This window comes from Quercus lobata, chromosome 4 (genome assembly GCF_001633185.2).
Source record: "Quercus lobata isolate SW786 chromosome 4, ValleyOak3.0 Primary Assembly, whole genome shotgun sequence".
Taxonomy (NCBI): domain Eukaryota; kingdom Viridiplantae; phylum Streptophyta; class Magnoliopsida; order Fagales; family Fagaceae; genus Quercus; species Quercus lobata.
The window spans coordinates 6,415,954-6,438,254 of record NC_044907.1 but is presented as its reverse complement, the minus strand read 5'-3'; the positions used below and the strand labels follow the sequence as shown (position 1 = coordinate 6,438,254).

Genomic DNA, 22,301 nt, shown 5'->3' with positions numbered 1-22,301 from the left:
ATGAGTGAAAATATAAATAATTTAATGATATATATGGGGGATGTGGCTGAATTTAAATGTTAAATAAAATTATATGCGAAAAAAAATAAAAATAAAATACATAAAAATAAACACTAACTTATCCAAATAATTCTATGTAATATAATAATAGTACATTCTTATATACTATTTTTAATTATTTATAATGCAATATGATAATATTTAACAATCAAAGTCATAAAAAAATAAAATAAAAACTTAAAACACAAAACTAAATCCCATCAACCAAAATAGAGTTCTAAAGAATACAAAACTTTATCAAGCTAAAATAGAGATGCAAGAAAATTAAAAATAAAAATCCACCAAAAAATTGAGGGAGAAAGAGTGGAAAATAACCACTTTTTTGTGAGAGAAAATTATGTAAAGAATGGAAGAGTGAATAACAAATTTGTACTAAGAGGATGATAATAAAAAGAAAAAAATAAATAAAGGAAGATAAAAGGAAAGAGGAAGAGTGATATCAAGGTAGAATGTTTGGAGAGATGAAAAGGTAAAGAGAAGGAGAAAGGTTGGAGAAAGTGTAAATGTTAAAAAAAAAAGTAGCACAATTTGATGAGCACAATTTTCTTTTATTTGAATTTAAGTAAAATATTACAGTTTTTATTTTATAAAACAAAAAGAGAGAGAAAATATAAATAATTTAATGATAAAGAGGATGTGGTTGAATTTCAATATTGAGTAAAATAGAAGAGAAGAAACAAATAAGAAAAATTAAAAGATATAACAATAAACACTAAATTATCCAAATTATGCTATGTAATGGAATACTATTTTATTTTTATCTACTATCTTTAATTTTTATTATGTAATTGGATAAAATTTAACAATCAAAGAGAAAAATAATAATAATAATAATAATAACATAAAATACAAAACTAAATCGTATCAACCTAAATTAGAATGCTTAAAAACACAAAAATTTATCAAACTAAAGCGGAGATGCAATAAAAAATAAAAATCCACCAAAACATTGAGAGAGAGAGAGAGAGAGAGAGAGAGAGAGAGAGAGAGAGAGAGATAGAAAACCTTTTTGTGAGAGAAAACTATACAAAAAATGCAAAAGAGTGACAAATTTATAGTAGGAGGGAAGGGATAAGAAGAAACAAATAAAGGAAGATGAAAGGAAAGATGAATAGCAATATTAAAGTAGAGGGTAGTGGGGAGATGAAAAGGTGAGGGAAGAAGAAAAGTTGAAGAAAGTGTAAATATTTGAAAAAATAAGTTAATGTAAAAAAAATTATAAGAAAATTGGAAATAAAAAAGAAATATATATAGATGTTAAAACCGACAAAGATGAATATGTAAAGTCAATAATCTATTTATATTTTTTTTTGTAAAAAAAAAAGGAATAAATAATAATTATTTGGCAAATGACGTGGCGATGAGGTGGCGCAACAGGAGTTTAGCAGCAATAAATGCCACGTTTCAGCTTTTAGTAATATATAGATTAGTCGCTAGCCCGTGCAAAGTACAGGAAAGCTATTGTGTACGAAGATTTAAACAACTCTTTGTTTCTTCATCTTTAATTTCACATTAGGATTCCTATCCTTGATATAAAGCATTAAATTACAAAAATGAAAATATAAATCAAACTTAAATTAAAATAAAAATTAGTATTTCAATCCTTTACATCCTCAAATATCCAATAAATGCTAAAATATCAATTTCCAATAAATTGAAAGACAACTTTAAAGTACTTTTTGTATCTTCTTCCTTTGTTGTTCTTACATTCATTTGAAGTACCACTAATATAAGCTTGGCAATAAAACACGTTGAGAAATGTATTATGACATGCAGAAATTAGATATCAAATTTGTAATTTTGCTATATTAAAAAAAATGCACTTCTCAAGCTAAATTTTTTTGTCAGTTTCTATAACAGAGTCAAAAACTTTCTTAAATATGTAGAATTCCCATCTAAACTTGAGATTATATTCATTTAATTATATTTGAAAAACAAATGTTTTTCCATTCAAATTTTCTACTTGCAAAGGTAGGTCGCTTTTAGATTGTAAAAAGCCCCTTTCACAATCATCAATCAACAATATTTTTAACTAATATAAATAATAATTCATAAAACATTCATTAAAAAAGACATTTTATATTATTTACAATCCATATAAAATAATAGAATTTGTTAATGCAACTAGCATTGAATCTGATTCTTTTGTTTTTAAGATCAAAGATAGAAAGAATCAATTTCTCAATATGTAGCTCTTGATCCTTCTTTTTTTTTTTTTTTTTTTTTTACTTGTTAAGTGAAACTCTTGATCTAGCTTATTGTTTAATGGGCAAAGACAAAGAAAATAGTTAAAAAAAAATGCCTTTAGAAATATCTTAGAAATGTGAATCCTTCTACACACTGCAACTCTTAATTAACTTATCAGCAAGTAACTTTTTTTAAAAAAACAAAACTAAATCATTCATAGATCCAAGATGGTATTTAACATCAAGAAAACTTTAAACTAAAAAACTTCCCAAACTGAAATATAAGAATTGCTACATCCCATAACACAGCCAACAAAAAATAAACTCCAATCAACATTAAGATCAGATTTTTGATACAATTTATTAAGATATATGTATTGTGACATGTTGCTATTTTTGCTATCTGTGTCTAATTAATAAAAATATATGATTGAGACCTAATTAATATCTAATAATGATTATATAATAATCATGTAGTTAGACATCAACATTTTTATATTGTCAGAATTTTATTTTTGCTATCTATGCCTGATTATATAATAATTATTTTTATGTAATATATTAGAATTCAATGCAGTGTAATACTGTAAGATCATTATCAAGAACTTTTGCTTTCAAGAATAAAATAAGTGTATGACATGGTAAATGCTAGATGTTTGTCACATGACTCAAACATGAAGTCAATACTTTAACATGGCTATGATGTATTCAACATAGTGACCTTCAATGAACGGATATGTGATATAACAGTGAACACAAACATGGGCATTGGATTGCAACAAAATAGTGTTGTCCTTTTCATGTGGGTTAAAGTGAAAGGTAGTTTAAGTTATGATCACAAAATATAGGAAGTCTTTTGATGGTCTTAAGGGTTACTGTTAATTAAATGTTACTGCCTATTGCAGATACACGGACATCTTTGTGATCGAGGTTCTCTCTCTTTTTTTTCTTTTTATTTTTGGTTTGGGGGGGTGGGGGGGCGCTAGGGAGGGGGTGGATTTGGCCGAGGCGATTAAAGAACTGAAATATGTTTGATGTTGTTGATCAATTAATTGTTCTTTATATATAGGCTAACATATCTTCCTTTATCAGTGATTACTTTTATATTCATCAGGGTATACAATAAGTTTTGACTGTTCAGCAATTAGCTCCTCTCATCTCATTTAGTTTCTACTTTGCTAGGCTTAAGAAACTGCTCACAATTTACTAATAGTAATGGGTTTCTGAATATCCTACTATGGGAAGTTCCTTGATAGGATGACATAGGTCCACCAGAAGTACAAACCTCACTGTTGAGCACTTTTCTTTTTGTTTCTTCTTCTCCTTCTCTGTCTATTGTCACTTTCTCTCCCCGGTGTCTAACCCCTTTCCCTCCTTCCTTTCCTCTATTTATAGTCTCCCCTTAGTGGGCTAATCATGATTGCTTTCCAGCAACCTCGTGCAGGTAGGTCCCACTTTGATTATTCCTGACTGAAGTGGGCCCACTTTGGGAACAGGGAAGTGAATGTTGTAACTAGTGCTAGACGCTGAACGGTGCTCGGCAACGATATCCCTAAAGGCACTACCGAGGTACCCTAGAACACATCCGAATAACAACAATGTCAAGACCCCAAGCAGTCCTCGGACTACCTGCGGGGCACTCAGTACCCATCTGCAATAGCACACCGTATAGCCCTGGGTCTAACAATAATGGGCCTATGACTGTATGCCATACAATCTTAATATCTGACTTTTGTTCTATTTAAAAATATTTTGTTTTATTATCTTTCATAGTACAAGGTTTCATAACTTTTTGGCGGATGTGGCGTTTCTTTTTCTAATGGGTATTCTCTTTCTATGTCTCAGCTAAAAACTACCAAATTCTTGTATGGGTGTGCAGTGAATACCTTAATACTGAAAGTTGATTGGCTTACTGATTCAATTGCAGCAGGTTCTATTATACCACCCGAGAACTACAGCTCTTAATTAACTTATCACCAAGTAACCTTCTTTTTTTTTAACAAAACTAAAGCATTCATAGATCTAAGATGGTATTTAACATCAAGAAAACTTCAAATTAAAAAACTTCCTTCCAAATTGAAATATAAGAATTGCTACATCCTATAACACAGCCAACAAAAAATAAATTCCAATCGACATTGAGATCAAATTCATACACAGAGGAGATCTGTTGCAATATTTGGCATTGTAATAAACACATAGAAAATTGTTTCAGCTGCAACAATATTGCCTTATTTTGCACAGACTACATGAACTAATTTGAGTCACATCACAACACTCAAGAGGCAGTAGGCAATAACAAAATTTAAGAAGGGAATAAAAAAAATCAAGCAATCAAGCAAAAAGAATAGAGCAGAAAAAAAGACTGGGATTTAGAGATATCTGAACTAAAGCATACAGCTTCTGTCAGTATTTATATACTATGAGTAAAGGAGTAAAGAAAATAGAGAGGTTGCCGTTAGAAAGCGAGGAAGGGGAAGGAACATGTGAGAAACAAAAGAGGCATGAGGATTATGTCGTTAGAAGGTGGAAAGTGGGCTGATGGAATTAAATTTAAAAGAAGTGGGCTTTATGGTGGAGATAGGTTGGAAATAATTTTAATTTTATTAGTATTTTAAAATTAAAAAAAAAAACTATTTTGAAATTGTAGGATAAATTTAAGAAATAGGATGGGAATGACATGGACGCTGACGTGACTCAATGTAAGCGTAACAATATTAAATACTACGTTTTAGCTTTTAGTAATACTAGCCGCAGACCCATGCGATGAGTGGGAATATATAAATATTATGTAATGGGCTACAATATATCAAGAGTAACAATTAATTCAAATATTATCTATTTAAAAAATATATATATATATATTTATATTTCTACAGGTTTTTATTTTATTTTATTTATCTTTTTATCTCTACAAATATATCATTCTATTTTTTTTTATTAATATTTTTTTAAGGTGAGCTATTCTTCTAACTTTTGTTGTAGTGTGTTATATATGCCTAATATACAACTAAACTTTATAAGTTTCAAATTTATTATTCAAAATTTTCATTTCTTAAGGAATAAAGAGATTATCATAATAATAAAAACTCATCACAAAATTATAATGCTACCTTAACCAAAATTAAAATGAAATCAAAGGAATAAAAGTTAGACTTTATAATAATTTATTGCTCAAACAATTGGTAGGCATATTCAAATTCATAGACATATAGATTGTGTTTTGATAGAAACTCAAATTTCTATTCCCAAAAAAAATTATGTATTAACCCAAACCAAAATTCAACTGTGGGGCCCAATAATTCATGGACCAGGCCCATTCGCCCTTAGGGAGTCCAAAGGCCCGAGCCGAGAAGAACTACGGCCCAAGCTCTATAATGCAGAGCACCAAACATTTTTGTGGTGCAGCCGAGGACAACTCAGTCCTCGGCAGATCCAAAACCTCACCAAAAGAAGAAGGATAAAACCGGTATAGGGCCAAGCTTAAAAGAGAATCTAAGAATATCCGGGAAAGCTGCTCTCATTGCCATTCAATGCGCTGCCCCTGACAGAGCTGTACTCTTTAGCTTTATCAAACCATCCCCAACAATTCCGGGATTGGACTGATGGGACAAATGTCAGTTTTTGTAAAGATTGACTCTACACGTGGACGAAGGACAGCGAATGCAAGCTAGTATAAAAGAAGAAAGTAAGTAAATCTGAAGGGGAGTCCCATCCCACCTCCAAAAAAGAAAGACTACATGGGGGAGAACCTCTCAACAACACCGGACTTCATTGAAGAAAGTCCGTCGTTGGATAACCGGGATAAGGCCTCAATGGTCCTCGGATCAACTCCGAGGAGTCCCATCCCATAAGATGCGATGCTGTCGGGTTAAAACGTCAAGCCCAAATCTTTTTCTACACGAATTCCTGAGAACCAGGACCGGGCACCGCCCCAGTGACCAACGGCTAGCTTTTCAAGCCCAATTTTCTACAAATCATGATTGTGAGGGATCTTTCATACGCGAGCCAACATCCTTATTGGGCCGCAGAGAATTGTGGTCCTTACATATTGGCGCCGTCGTGGGGAAAGGCTTTGCGCGTTGGCGCAGGTGGGTGGAATTACTCATTGGCAAGCAGAAATTTCTGGGATCTCCTCCGTCTCCGGCGACATATAGTTGTCGCTCCGACGAAAACTTCTGCTAGGGGCTACACCTCGCAGTACTAAGGGCGCGGGCATCTCTAGGGGCTTCCAGCCTCGAGCCAACTTTCCCCGCCCTGGTGTAGGGGCTTATGGTCGAAAAAATAAATCAAGTAAATAAAAAGATCATAAGTTTTGGACAGAACCAAGGCCTTGCATGGTCCTCGAACTCAAGCCTATGGGGAAACCAAGTACATAAAAGATCATAAGTTTTGGACAGAACCAAGGCCTTGCATGGTCCTCGGACTCAAGCCTATGGGGAAACCAAGTACAGAAAAGAAATCTCACAAGTTCTGGACAGAACAAAGGCCTTGCATGGTCCTCGGACTCAAGCCTATGAGGAAACCAAGTACAGAAAAGAAATCTCACAAGTTTTGGACAGAACCAAGGCCTTGCATGGTCCTCGGACTCAAGCCTATGGGGAAACCAAGTACATAAAAAGATCATAAGTTTTGGACAGAACCAAGGCCTTGCATGGTCCTCGAACTCAAACCTATGGGGAAACCAAGTACTATGACACATAAACCTCAAGATCCATCCGAAGAGAACTCCTCGTTAACAGTTGGGTCAATCCCTTAATTGCATGGGTTCCCCGGTCTACCCTCGGATCCCCCGTACCAAAGGGAATGATGCGCTACGGTACAGCATATTACCCGAAAGCACAAAGTCCTTCGCTACTCGACTATCATCTCGAACGAATTGTTTAGAGTTTATCGTTCTCGGGAGTTGGTCTAGCGTGCATCGCGCAGCGCTCAACAGCTATCTCGGTTAGTTCCATGAATTTAATCTATTGAGGATTACCATTGTTATACTTGATAATATTTGCGAGTTTAAACTAATAAGGGTTTGTGTTAAAGTGTTCTTCTGCCCAGAATATTGTTAAAGGCAGGCTTAGACTTAATATTCAGACCCAAAGTGGTTGTTGCAAAAAAAAAGTATGTATAAAGAAATAAACACATCTTTTATTAAGACAAAAGAACAGTACAGTGTACAATAAAAGCTGAAACAAGCTTACATTAGAGTTAACTGCGTAAGCAAAAGAAAAGTACAAAAGAGTGAAGATGATGCCGAGGAGATAGCTCAGAGGAGAGATTGGCTATTGTTCCAAGATGTCGTCTAAGGAAACTATTCCTCGACGCTTCTACGTGCTCATAACTCAGGTAGCCAAAGAACCTGACCTCAGGCTAACACCATCTACAGAAAAGGTGCAGGGAGCCGGAAGTTGGGAAGCCCCCGCAGAAATTTGCCTGCTATAAGGCAGACGGCGCTGATGGCGGAAATTCCTTCTTCGGACATACCAAAAATCTGGCCTGACCAGAACCTGCTTCGGATTTTGACTAAAAGAGGGAGAAACACCCTTTCCCCTCTCTCAAACTGGAATATTCTCTTGAATTTATGCCTCCTTTGCCCGTACCCCACTATCTGGAGTCTCAGGAAGACATGGCGCCTTTGTGGCGGAGAGAGTTCCTTTGCCCCAACCCTCGCCTCAAACATGATGTACTAGGAGAGGAGACTGAAGGATTTATGCGAAGGTAAGACAGCTTTCTCTCCTATTTATTCAAAAAGCTAAAGTGGTGGCATTTAATGCACGCAACGTCCCAAGGAACGCTACGGACAAAATGTCTCCGGCTCGATTTCCCACGCCATCTGCAATATTAAAGGAGCCTCGTGAAGGCGCACCTCGAACACTGGGACGCCAAAAAGTACCGCGTGACCAAAGACTACGGAAATGCCTCTAAATCTGTGGGCCTAATAAATTCGCGTCCCAGGCCCGTTCTACATGGAGGCCCACGGACTACGGCCCACGCCGAGGAATAACCGCTGCCGAGGACAACCTCCTGCTCGGAAACTTGTGAGATACCTGAGGAAAGACCAAGTGCGTAAAAAGAGCATAAAGTTTTGGACAGAACCAAGGCCTTGTATGGTCCTCGGACTTAAGCCTATGGGGAAACCAAGTACAAAATTTTTATTATTACAAGTTTTGGACAGAACCAAGGCCTTGTATGGTCCTCGGACTCAAGCCTATGGGGAAACCAAGTACAAAAATTCCTATTATTACAAGTTTTGGGCAGAACCAAGGCCTTGTATGGTCCTTGAACTCAAGCCTATGGGGAAACCAAGTACAAAAACTCTTATTACTACAAGTTTTGGACGGAACCAAGGCCTTATATGGTTCTCGGACTCAAGCCTATGGGGAAACCAAGTACAAAAATTTTTATTATTACAAGTTTTGGACAGAACCAAGGCCTTGTATGGTCCTCGGACTCAAGCCTATGGGGAAACCAAGTACAAAAACTCCTATTACTACAAGTTTTGGACGGAACCAAGGCGTTGTACGTTCCTCGGACCCAAGCCTACGGGGAAACCAACTACTCGAATAAGAAAAGGTTTGAATTTCGCAAGATGGGCTACTTGATAAAAAGGTCAGGTCACTTCATCCACGGCTTAAACACCCTAAAGGGTTAGGCCCAACGAAGGTGTAAGGAAGGTGCTAGAACGCCCCAGTATTCATTGGCCTAAGAGGGCTGTTCATCTGGTGGGTGATATGTCTTCAAATGGTTATTTCTCACACGGCATCAAGCCTTCAGTTCTCTCCTCGGCTAGCATGGGTAATTATTACTTTTCACTGGTCGGCCTTATTATGCCAAGCACTTATATTAGAGTTATGGCGACATCTTTTTATTATCAAGTATTTTGGTCTTAGTTGACATTGATCTAGATGCTATATTATTGTGCCGAGCGGCGCTTGCAAATTTATAAAACATAGACAAAACATGCAAAATGAAATAGAAACAACTTTTATTAATATGAAAAATTATTACAATGTACAAAAAGGGGCTTCAACAAGCCTATACAAAAGAGGGGCTGCCGAAGCAGCACTAACATCCACGGTACAGATAAGCAAACGGTCAAGCGCCTTTTAAACTTGTCTTCAAAGTCTCTCCAATCTCTGCCTCATTGTTGTTCATACTAAGAGAAGAACTCACTTCAAAAAAAAAAAAATGAAGAAGAAGGAAATAGTAAGGAAGAAATCAATGAAGAAGATGGAGGAGATGAATGAAGAAGATGGAGGACATGAGTAAGAGAAGGAGGAGAAGAAGAGGGGGAGAGATGAAGAGACAAAGAGAGGAGCAAAAGAGGGAGAAGGACAGCACCAGGGCGGAACTGGTGCTGGGAAGACTATAAGAGGAAGGCGGAGGAGGGCACCAGTGAGCAAAGAGAGGGAGAAGCAGAAGCAGAAGCACTTCGCCCCTGCCTCAACCCTGACTCCTAACACACTGGTGCCATGTTAGGTACGCTCGTGAGGAGCCGTGTGGTGCTGATATTGGGTGTTCTCGACTCAGTCACGCCGAGAATTCGACGTGACGAGCCCCTGCTTCGGATTTTGGCTGAAAAAGAGGCGGGACAGATCTTAAGTCTGCGCCACCCTTGCCCTGATCGAGCTATTTCAAGCGTTATCAGAACATGATGTTTTGAGGAGGGGCATGGTTCCTTCATCATTCGTTATGGTAGGCGTATACTGATATGGTGTATAACAAACGGGCTAAGCAGACGCTAAAGGAGGCTACGGGTTTCAGATCTCAGAAGGGAGGAAAGGAGTCTGCACGAAAGTGATGGCCTCCTGCTTGCTTTCTTATAGGAAGGGCAAAACGGAGGGTATTAAATGCATTCTAGTTTCCAAAAGAATCTGAAAAAAAAAGAGGCGTCCGTTCCATTTCCCCACCTTATCAGATGAGCCGCCGGACATAAATGAGCCTCGTAAAGGGGATTCATTAAGGGCGCGTCTGGGACAGTCAAGCGGCAGGAGTAGATCACGAGCAGATTAAACGGAATCCCTTGAAAACCGGCTAACTTCTTGGACAGGTGGAAAACCGCTCACATAAATGCGGGGTTGAACTAAATAAGCCACATTAAGGGCCCGGGTTTGCCAAAACCCTCCTTTCCAACCCGGAAGTCGGATAGAAGGGTTTTGAGGGGCTATTGTGGGGCCCAATAATTCATGGACCAGGCCCATTTGCCCTTAGAGAGTCCAAAGGCCCGAGCCGAGGAGAACTACGGCCCAAGCTCTACAATGCAGAGTACCAAACATTTTTGTGGTGCAGCCGAGGACAACTCAGTCCTCGGCAGATCCAAAACCTCACTAAAAGAAGAAGGATAAAACCGGTATAGGGCCAAGCTTAAAAGAGAATCTAAGAATATCCGGGAAAGCTGCTCTCATTGCCATTCAATGCGCTGCCCCTGACAGAGCCGTACTCTTTAACTTTATCAAACCATCCCCAACAATTCCGGGATTGGACTGATGGGACAAATGTCAGTTTTTGTAAAGATTGACCCTACACGTGGACGAAGGACAGCAAATGCAAGCTAGTATAAAAGAAGAAAGTAAGTAAATCTGAAAGGGAGTCCCATCCCACCTCCAAAAAAGAAAGACTACATGGGGGAGAACATCTCAACAACATCGGACTTCACTGAAGAAAGTCCGTCGTTGGGTAACCGGGATAAGGCCTCAATGGTCCTCGGATCAACTCCGAGGAGTCCCATCCCATGGGGTACGACGCCTTAGGGCTTAAATATTCACGCCCAACTCCTTTTTTCTACATGAATTCCTCTAAAGCCATGACCGGGCATCGCCCCCTGACCAGCGGCTAGCTTTTCAAGCCCACTCTCTACATATCATATTGTGAGGGATCTTTCATATGCGAGCCCAACATCATTATTGGGCCGCAATAGAATCGTGTCCTTACATATCTATATATATATATATATAACTGAAACCTCTGAAACTCCCACAATTTTCCACGTCATCACTGTTTTATTTTTCTTTTTTATTTTAGGTTTTTTACTTTAATGTATTTCCTTCTTCATTTTGGACTCTATAAAATAATAAATTTGAATTATTCCTCCACCGCACTAACCCTAAACCTAATACAGCTTCCTTTTATTTGACTTATAATCCTACGGTACTCCCAACCAGTTGCAACAATCTTCGCCAACCAAGGAGGAAAGAGTTCTTGAAGGATCATCATGACCTTCTTTAAATTTAAGAAGGGCTTCCCTTTCCATGTCAATGCAACCCACAGTGGAGTTGCCAACACTAGAATTGGACCATATAGCTTCAAGTGAAATAAACTCAGTTTGCAAAAGAAGGAGAAGGTGGTTTTCATGCTAGCCATTGTTGCTTGGCAATTTACAATGTTGAAGCTTTTTAATTGGTTTTCCCTGCTCTCTTGCATACTGGAGTTTATTGCATTGATTAGTAATGTTTATGATTTTTTTTTAAGGGAATGCCTCAATGAAGGACTGGTAGGTATATATATAATACTAATATGTAGAGAGAGAGATTAAAGATTGGGGAGCTGTAGTTTTATTTTTCCCAGAAAGAAAATCTTTTGAATATTTTTTGTAAGTTTATTTATTTTTCATGATTTCAAATCCTATGAGAATCACTTTTGCTATGGAATACCATATATATTTCACCATTAATCTGTTACGAATATATTTGTATTTTAGCGTTCATATACAATGATGCTAGGTGTAATCAAGAAACTATAATAATTTATAATAAAAAAAACTAACACATAAAATAATTGTATACTTTGATTTATAACTTTGTTTTATTTTTATTTTTTTTATTGTTGGTATGTAAAGAAAATTTTCATGATTTCAAATCCTATGAGAATCACTTTTGCTATGGAATACCAGATATATTTCACCATTAATTTGTTACGAATATATTTGCATTTTAGCGTTCATATACAATGATGCTAGGTGTAATCAAGAAACTATAATAATTTATAATAAAAAAAAACTAACACATAAAATAATTGTATACTTTGATTTATAATTTTGTTTTATTTTTTTTTTATTGTTGGTATGTAAAGAAAAGGTCGGCTAAGAGGCATGAAATACATCTTTATAGATTTTAATTTATTTTTAAATTATGAAATATGTTATTAGTAGTCCATCTTCTGCTGGAATTTAATGCCTCACCCTTTATTTTATTTTTTCATATATTTGATCAATTTGCATTTTTACTCGATTAATACTCTTTTTTTCCTTTCAATTGGTACCTCTTCTTCTTTTTTACATTAATATATTTCAACATCTATTCTTTCCAAATTTCTCACGTTTGTGTGTGTGATAAGGGTTTGTTTTGTTTATTGGCTTAAAAGTGTCCAAATGAATTTTTTTTTTAAATAGTTTTACTATTTAAGCTAGATGACTAAAGCAATCTTTACTCAATATTTGATACATTTATTTGTCTTCACTCCCTAACAATGTCATTTTATTCATCTGAAGGTTGAGACCATACAACATTATTGGTGTTAGAGTTTCACTTTTGGTCTTAAATTTTATTTTTGCTCTTAAGTTGTAACTTTTATAAGTGAAAATTTATAACTTTTGTTCGACTCTTCTGTGCATTGCACAGGTTAGCGACTAGTAATCAATATAAAGCCGAATCTTTGCTATTTTGTTAACTAACTCGTAGGGGTAAAGGCCCAAAATCATACAATGGGTCTTGGGCCCCATATGGGAAGATCACCATGTCCGAGGAGAAAAAGTGGGCGCCCAAAGGGGCTCCCAGCCCAATTCTCGTGGATAGGGAGACGTTTAAAGGCGGTCCGAGGAGAAGTGCCTCCTCGGACGTGACGAGTATGGCTTAAACATGCACTCCATCTACTAGAAGGGCCCACCCCAACGGACATTAGTAGTAGGGATGAGTCCCACAGACCCATGGCAAAGAAGGAAACGTAAGATTTCCAAGGAGAGGCTGCAGCTGCTACATTAAATGCGTTGCAGCTACTTTTCTGGCCGCATTAATGTGGAGAGGACCTGTGAACAGTGTTGCCTTGGCTACCACAACTCACAGAAGGCTGGAGAGGGGTGTCCGATGGGACAAGCACTCAAGTAAGGGTCCAGATAATCAATAAGTGTAAGGCCAGGATGGTTTCAAAAAGACTATATAAGAAAGGGAGTCCTCACGAGAGAAGGGACCGAAAAAGGGGAACAGAGGAATAGTAAAAATAATCTTAAACTTAGAGCATGAACCAGCAAACATTCATCTCATCTCCTCAGACTAATAATATATGGGTATTAACAAGATTTGTTTGTGTCTAATTGCTGTATAGCCCAACCTTAACCACTGTCCACTTCGTTAAGACCTAGTTCTATAGCCCACTCTCTACAAATTCATTATTTCCGGGTTCCTTGGACTAAGACTCCATACTTATTGGGCTTGGACCCCAAATTGAGACCCTACATATAACTTATTATAATTTTGACACATACAGTTTGGAAAACATACATTTTTATTAGTCTTTATTTTAATATATATTTATAATTAAATTTTTATTTTATAAAAATTACCTATAAAAACCTTCATATTTAAACACTCCGTTAATATATAGACATGAATAAATAATTTTATATACAAATGCAATTATAATCAATGTCTATTTCTTCTAAAAAATAATAGTGTGTATTAATAATAATCATAATTATCAAATTATATATTTTTAAAAAAAGAAGAGAATTTCTAATTTTGTTGTGACTACTGTATAAATACAATGACAACAAATTTTACCATATGAATTTGTTTTTTTCTTCCGTGAGAACAACTATATGAGTTAAGTATAACCAACTAAACTTAATTAGATGAATTGGTGAGTAGGTAAAGAAATATTTATGATAACACTTTCTCACTCGTCTAACATTTTTAATCAATATAAAAAGCAATTGTTAGTCCACCTTACAAAAGTTTGATTTTAAAAAAATAATAATAATAATTCTAGAGAAAAATATTGACTTTAAATAACTATTACAAATTGTGCGTTTGGAATGCGCTTACGTCTGGGCGTTTGGGTGTTTGGGCATTTTTTTTTCTGCATGCATTTTAGGAGACACTATGCACTGTTAAGTGGATCTCGTACACTGTTCACGGGACTTACAAGTACTTTATTCACAAAAAAAACATTAAAAATGGGTCTTATGGTACTATTCACACATTTAAAAATTATTTTGTTACAGTATTTTCAGTAAAATAAACGGTATTCAAATTCCAAACAAACCCTAAATTTTAAATAAATATAAATTTAGAGTATTGGTTTTAAAAATAATATCCTAAAAAGAAAATTTGTTTTTTTAATTAGAGCGGGAAAAAAATACTACTGATTAATTAACAACGGGGTAATTATCATAAAAAAGAATAAAATAAAATAAAAATCCAAGGAATCTGTAGGCCCGTTACGAGATTCCAGTTCCAAGATTCTAGGCGTGAGTTGTGTACCCGAATCTGATTTGTCCAAAAATAGAGCACTTGTGTGACAACACTGACAAATGGCAATTGACGTCATTGCGTCTAGTAAGAACTGGGAAACTTTCTTTTGTAATAAAGTCAACAGGACTACATCCACGTGTCTCTTAAATTTTTATTTTTTATTAATTTGACATGTCTCTTCATTACTATTTCGGTGTTTACTTTTTGTATGGTATCTTTAAATTTCAGCATAATCTCTTTTTTGAAAGCAATTTCAGCATAATCTTAAATCCTGGGAATTAAGAGCTAAAACAAATTAAAGAGAAAGAAAAAAAAAAAAAAAAACATTCATTCTCCTCGGGTATTTAACAATATCTATTTTATACAACCAAAATGTTATTTATTTTATATATAACCACTTTTACAATACATTACATATCATGTATAACATTCTTTATTTTGCTAAGAGTCATATTAAATTTTTTTTTTTTTTTTTTTGTCCCTTTCTTTCCCAAATTATCCATGGTCAAAGCATCAAATCAAGCTTCACTTATGGCATAAATTGCAACAATGTCATTGATATGAGACGAGATCCAAACACAATATCGCAACTTCAAATTTGACCATGACAACCAAGTTGGTGACCATCCACAATGTCACTTCTCATGACAAAGAAGAAAGAGTAATATTATTATTTCAAAGTGTGTGGAATAAAAAAAGTGTATTTAATATAGGGAAAAATGTTCATACACCCCCTAAAGTTTCAACTACTGGCCAAAAAACTCTCTCAACTTTTTTATTGGTCAATTTACTCCTTAAACTATTCACAATTGCCAAATCAATACTTCAGTTAGTCACACGTTAAAATACTAATGAAATAAGCACATGTCACTCACATGACTTTCAAATACAAACAAAAAAAAAAAAAAAAAAAAAAAAAAAACCCAAACGTCCAAAACCCAACGAAAAGAGAAGAAGAGAACTAGGTCCGGCAGAGAGAGAGAGAGAATCCACGCCGTTCAGAGCCATTTTCGAGCTTCTCTCTACCGTCTCGCCGCCTTTGTCCTGGCAGTGCCTTGGTGGTTTCGCCACACTGGTAAATCTGGAAAGCACCACACAACTGCAACGCCATTACTATGACCAAAACCCATCAAGAGCCAGTGAAGAAGAACAAAAAAAAAAAAAAAAAAGCAAAAAAACTAGAAAAAAACGAGCAAAAATATGAGCAAAACCCAAATCAGAAAAACCAGAAAAAAGAGTAGAAATATGAGCAACCCAAATCGAAACCAACAGATTGAGAACAACCAGCAAAAACCCAACCCGAAATGCAGAGAGAGGCCGAAACCCACGCTCGAAACACAAACCCGAAATGTAAACAAAGCCCGAAACCTAGCTTGAAATCCACACCGAAACACAAACACAAACGCAGAAACCCATACCGAAACACAAACACAGCCCGAAATCCACTCTGCAACACAAACATAAACGCCAAAACCCACATCGAAATAGAAACAAAAATGCTGAAATGGGTCAGCAGTGGAGGCTTGGGGCTTGGGGCTTGGGGCTTAGGTTGGCGACGAATTGAGGAAGAAAGATGGTTGGAACTTGGCAGGGGAGAGACATACCCAGATTGAGCAGTGCGGCAGAACCACCAAGGCGCCGCCTGGACAAGGGCGGCGAGACGACGGAGAGAAGCTCGGCAATGGCTCTGAACGACAATTCTCTCTCTCTTTGCCGGACCTGGTTCTCTTCTCCTCTTTCCGTTGGGTTTTGAACATTTGGGTTTTTTTATGTTTGTATTTGAAAGTCACATGAGTGACATGTGATTATTTCGTTAGTGTTTTAACGTGTGACTAATTGAAGTTTTTTTTTTGATAACTACTAATTGAAGTATTGATTTGGCAGTTGTGAATAGTTTAAGGAGTAAATTGGCCAATAAAAAAGTTGAGGGGGTCTTTTGGCCAGTAATTGAAAGTTTAGGGGGTGTATAAGCATTTTTCCTTTTAATATATATACATTGCTATGATGGTGATGTATATTTAAAATAATTTTGTAAGTGCAAATTTGAAAAATGCAAAACTGAATGTGGGAGTATTATTTGCGGTATTTTTTTGCTACATTGTTATCTAAAATTTTTATAAAAAATGAAAATGCATTTTATATTACTGGATGCTAATGTTTTAAAAAGAAAAAACACCATATAAGTGGTTCTATCCATACTTAATAATCAATTAATCATTTCATTTCATTTCATAGTAGATAGTTTTATAATGCAGATAATCTTTCTACCGTAAAAGTGTAATGTCCTTGTATTATCTACACCATTATAAAACATCAAAATCATATATATATTGAAATAGAAGCCCGATCAATAATCTAAACTATTTTTTTTAAAAAAAAATCTAAATTTGATTATAATTGTATTCTAATTTGTGACAAGTGTATGTTTAATTGTCCTATAATGTAATGCCAATTGACTTGAGATTTAAAATGCATTGCAATTTCTTGTCAAATGTACTTTCAATTGTACTATAATTTTGTGTCAATTATATCTATATACAAATTCATTCATCTAAACTTAGAAAAATACAAAGACTTTATTCAAATTGATTGTACTTCCATGTATTGTTTTTTTTTTGGGGGGGGGGGGGAAGGTATACAAACTACAAAGATTAAGCTAGTTTTTGTTTTTTTTGTTTTTTTGTTTTTATATATAATTATTTTAAATGTTCTATCCCTACAATGAATAAGCCCTACATTTGTTTAAGTTTAAATAGAGAAAATCATACTCATAAATTGAGACAGACAAAAATTAGCTCCAAACTAATTTAGAAGATTCTAAATTTAGGTTGCATTTTTAATTGTGTTTTTGAAGTTTTGATATTATTTCTCCCCACAATTACCCTACACTTGTTTAAGTTCCAAACAAAAAAGAGAAAATCATATTCTTAAATTGAAAATGACAAAGATTAGCTCCAAACTAGTTTAGAGAATTCTCCTCCAACCCATTATATGGTAATTTATAAGAGGATCAAATTTGGCCATAAACATGTTTGGAGCTATTTTGCTTGAACTTACTATGTGGTAACTGAATGAATTCATATATAGTTTTAGTCACGTGACTTTTTGAATAAGCTATTGACTTGTTTAAATAATACACGTGGATAGTTTTATAATTTGTTACATAATAGATTGAAAGATATAGTTCTGAACAAGTTTGAAGCCAAACTATCTATATGTATTATTCAAATAAACCACATGATTTAATAAAAAAGTTATATGAATAAAATTACACATAAATGATTTTTTCAATCGTCACATGATGAGATAGAGAAACTTTTTCCAATTGAGAATGCCAGCGTCTAGAATAGCCTTCTTTGAGCTATCATTAAAGACTCGCGTGGAATGTTTTGATTCCTTTCTCCAAGTGTTACTGGTCGGATAAAGAGTAAGACATCTAGCCCATGCTTCAGCCTTCAAGCTGAAGACACACTCAAAGTCAAAGGACTCCTTCAACTTGCATACTCGGATGCCAATTTCTTATACCACTTTATTCTCAAACTTCCAATCATCTTTTACAGTGCAGGATATATAGCAGTAGCACTACAAGATCAAGATAGTCCAAGAACTCAAGGAAATTATATTTACATTAACATTCAACTAATAGTCTTTAATATCATATAATGATGTAGATAGTCCCGGAACATTCGGGTAATCGGGTTGTGGGCTCAATTGATTTAAAGGGAACATTCGGGTAATCGGGTTGTGGGCTCAATTGATTTAAAGGGTACCGTAAACTTGAAGGTTCCAAGTTTCATTAACCCACTATTGATCCATGAGATTTTCAATGCATTTCACGGACATGGAGCGAAATAGTTTGGCTAAAGATTGAACACTACTTCCTTATATTAAATAAAAATGATATACATAAATTATTCGCATTTTGCATATATTTTTCTTTCTTTACAATAAGTATGGTAGGTGAATTTGAACCTAGATTCACCCAATTGAGAGAATTGGACAATGTTTAAGGCATATTACATAACGTACGGTATACCCACAAAAGGCCCAACTTTTGTGTGCATAGTGCATGGTGTTAAACCAATTTACTACTAAGTACCCAATTTATTAACTCTTCCCCCCCACCCCCCCTCTCCTCTTCCCCGTAGTATAAAAACTTTTGAAAAAAAGAAAAGAAAAAGAGAATTGGACAATGTAGTTGAGCTAGCTACGGTCTACGTGTTCTTGGGTTTACTCTCTTCTTTTTTTTTTTTCTTTTTTTTTTAAGGTTACAATTGACTAGACTAAGATTACACTAAGAGCATGTTTGGCATCAACTTCAGCTTTTAGTTTTTATGTACAGCTTTTTAAAATCTCACATTTTTTTTTTCCCCTTTTTTTGTATTTTTTCAAGATACAAGTATACTTTAACACACTTTCAGTAAAAAGTTTTCAACAAAAAATGTGAAACAAGGGGAAAAAGTTTTTTAAAAAAATGAAAAAAATATGAGGTTTTAAAAAACTGTATATTAAAGCTAAAAGCTAATACTAAAAATTGATGCCAAACACAGACCCAAAAACATGGGCCAGAGATACCATCCTTTCTTACAATAGACTATTGATTGGACCAAGATTACCCTAAGATCCAAAAACATGGGCTAGAGACACCACTTCTGATGGGCCCAATTGGCTCCTCTTTTTAATCTCAAACAAAACCCATCGAAAACCCTTAGGAGCCTCTAAACTCGGCCCACACCGACTCAACCTCCCACTATATATAGAAAATTATATATTGCCCGTAAAACCCTAACCCTAGATCTCTCATTTTCAGACTCTCTCGCTTGAGGCACACACAGAGAGAGAAGAGACGCACAACTCTCAACCAATACACCATGGGTAATCTCATCATTTCTCCTCAAAAAGCTTCTCTTCCTCAGATCTCTCTCATATTCTACATGGGTTCTTTTCCAATATCTGATTTATGTGTTTTGGGGGTTTTGTTTTTTCAGGTAAGGTACACGGATCTCTGGCTCGTGCTGGTAAGGTGAGAGGCCAAACTCCCAAAGTTGCAAAGCAAGACAAGAAGAAGAAGCCCCGTGGTCGCGCCCACAAGCGCATGCAATACAATCGCCGATTCGTCACAGCCGGTATATATCTATATATCTCTCTATCAATCTCTCTTTTTTGAGTGTTTTGTTTGCTTTTAGCATCTGGGTTTTGTGACAACATGGTTTTAGTACAAGGTTTTGAAATGGGTTTTGATGAATTTGTGATTTTGATTGGTGCCACTGTTTTTTTTTTGTTTGTTTGTTTTTGTTTGTAGTGGTCGGATTTGGCAAGAAGAGGGGACCCAACTCGTCCGAGAAGTGAAGCGGTTGAGTGTTTTAGGTTAAAGAATTTGTTGGGTTTTATTATTTTTTGTTTTTAATGTTATATTGAAGACTGTGATGATGATGATGTTAGTTGCTGGAATTTTGTACTGAATTCAAATCATGTTGGATTATGCTTACTTGGTTAATTAATCTGAAAATGATGTGATTTTGACCGAGGGTGTCGATTTTTGTTTTTGTTTTTTTATGTTTGATTGTTGGTTTGCTCAAGAATTGGACAAAAAATGAATTTAGTTATTTGGTGGGTTTTTTTAGTTCTTTCCACCTCCTTATTATGTGATGCATATGAAGAGAGCTCATTTATAATGCAATTATGCTTGAAATTCTGAAATGGGGAAAACAGGAATCTTTCAGTATTGGTGTTGAATAAGATGGAAGCTTGGTCTTGTAGGTTAAAATTGTTCTTTCAATCAACATGGATTTCTTTTCAACAGATTACCAAAGTACTTAAAAACTTAAGTTGATTGTGATACCTTATGTTTTGTGAAAGGAAAGTGAGGGTTAGATATGATATCATTCATAAGCAAGTAGATATCAAATGTAATCGCAAATAAAGCAAGTGGATATCTAATTATCATCATAAATGAATAGAAAATCAAATGAACTCAATACAAGCTTGCATAGATGTGTGCACCAAATATTTGTATGCGTTAGATCCTTCCATATATAGGGGATGTTGTTTTAGAGGATTATAGTTTATTCAAAATATTATTTATGATGCATATCAATTGGATGCTCCAGGGGTTGATCTTTTGTAGTAAATTTTTTCTAAGGGTAATACTTATTTAGTAGCTTTTATAATTCTATTTTTGTATTTTATATATTTTCCTGGTTTATTTCTTAGGGGTGGGTTCAAGACTCCAATAGACTTTGCCTTGGTGAGGTTCAATGTCATAAAAATAAATAATAATAATTAAATTTTTTATTCATATTTGTAGTTAATGAAGATATGTTAGTTTTACCAGCCTCTCAGACTTTTTGTAGACGAGATGGCCGCAGTCAGTCTTTCGTTTTGCTTTATTTTTTTGAGAAACAAGTTGAGGCACTGCTAGAATCGTTTTTTCTTTATTGAATACGTTCTTTATGGGGCTCAAATTTGTTGGCTTGGACCAGTAGAATGGTGCTAGTGCTTCAATGCCTGCAAAATCTTGGACATTACATCTTGATAAATTGTGAAAACATGGCAATACGATAGTGTAGGTGTTCAGAATAGAAAGTAATGATGCTTAAGATGATGAAGATATCGATAGTTAACATGACTCTTTGGAGGGTCTTTGATTGGAAGTTATATTCATTCTCCCCGAAAAATGAAATTTCATTCTTACTTAATAGTCTATTTGTGATGATTTTGATAATCAAATGTATTATGAAGGTCGAGAAATAACAGGAAAGAAAGAGTAGTTTTCATAAGTCGAGTAAGTAGATGCACTATGCTTGGTTTTTGGTGTTCGAGCTAAGATTGTGAATGAACCAATTTGTGTAGCTCGACTTGGGAAAAGATTTGTCTATTCATTTAATAAGCAAACAAGCCAAGTTTAAGCTCTAATTTTAGATTTGAATATAAAATGAGCTAAATTTAAACAAAATTAAATTGGTTTGTGAACAAGCTCCTTAGTATGGGATTAAATATTAGAGTGTCTCATTTTTTTTTGCAAATAATTTGATTAATTTTTTTTTAAAGCTAATTTTCTCTTTTTGTCATATATTTAATATAAAAGTTACTAAAACCTTCTCTCTCTCTTTTTTTTTTTTTTTTTTTTTTTTTTTTTTTTTTTTTAAATACTATGCAAATAAACAACTAGAAATTGGGAGCTATCCAAAAGGTCACTAAATATTTATACATTAATATAAGTTTATATATATACGTGTTTAAAATTTATACTAAATATATACTGTGGATTTAAGATATATTTATACATAAGTTTATATCTATACGTGTTTAAAATATATATTAAATATATACTTATATATGGACTTAAGATTGGATTGTGTAAGTTTGTAAATAAGTTCATAAGATATGAAGTTATTATTTATAATTTCTTAATATAAATATAATTTTTAACACTACAAGATTTGTGAATATAATTTTTATTAGTTTATAAACAAAAATCATTGTTTACCAAAAAATAAATAAATAAATAAACAAAAATCATTCTATTTAATCAACCCAAATAATATAATTGCAACTTTGATTTAGTTTAATTATTAGCTTTGATTTGTGAAGAGAT

The 22,301-nt window shown here is 34.7% G+C and overlaps 1 protein-coding gene across 1 annotated transcript; it reads left to right on the top strand.

Annotated features, from left to right (window-relative positions):
* The first annotated feature begins 19,469 nt into the window (after positions 1-19,469).
* LOC115983927 (40S ribosomal protein S30) lies at positions 19,470-20,231 on the top strand. Its single transcript, XM_031106789.1, has 3 exons — positions 19,470-19,579; positions 19,693-19,830; positions 20,007-20,231. The coding sequence occupies exons 1-3, from the start codon at positions 19,576-19,578 to the stop codon at positions 20,051-20,053; spliced, it is 189 nt and encodes a 62-aa protein (XP_030962649.1). The 5' UTR covers positions 19,470-19,575; the 3' UTR covers positions 20,054-20,231.
* Positions 20,232-22,301: the final 2,070 nt, after the last annotated feature.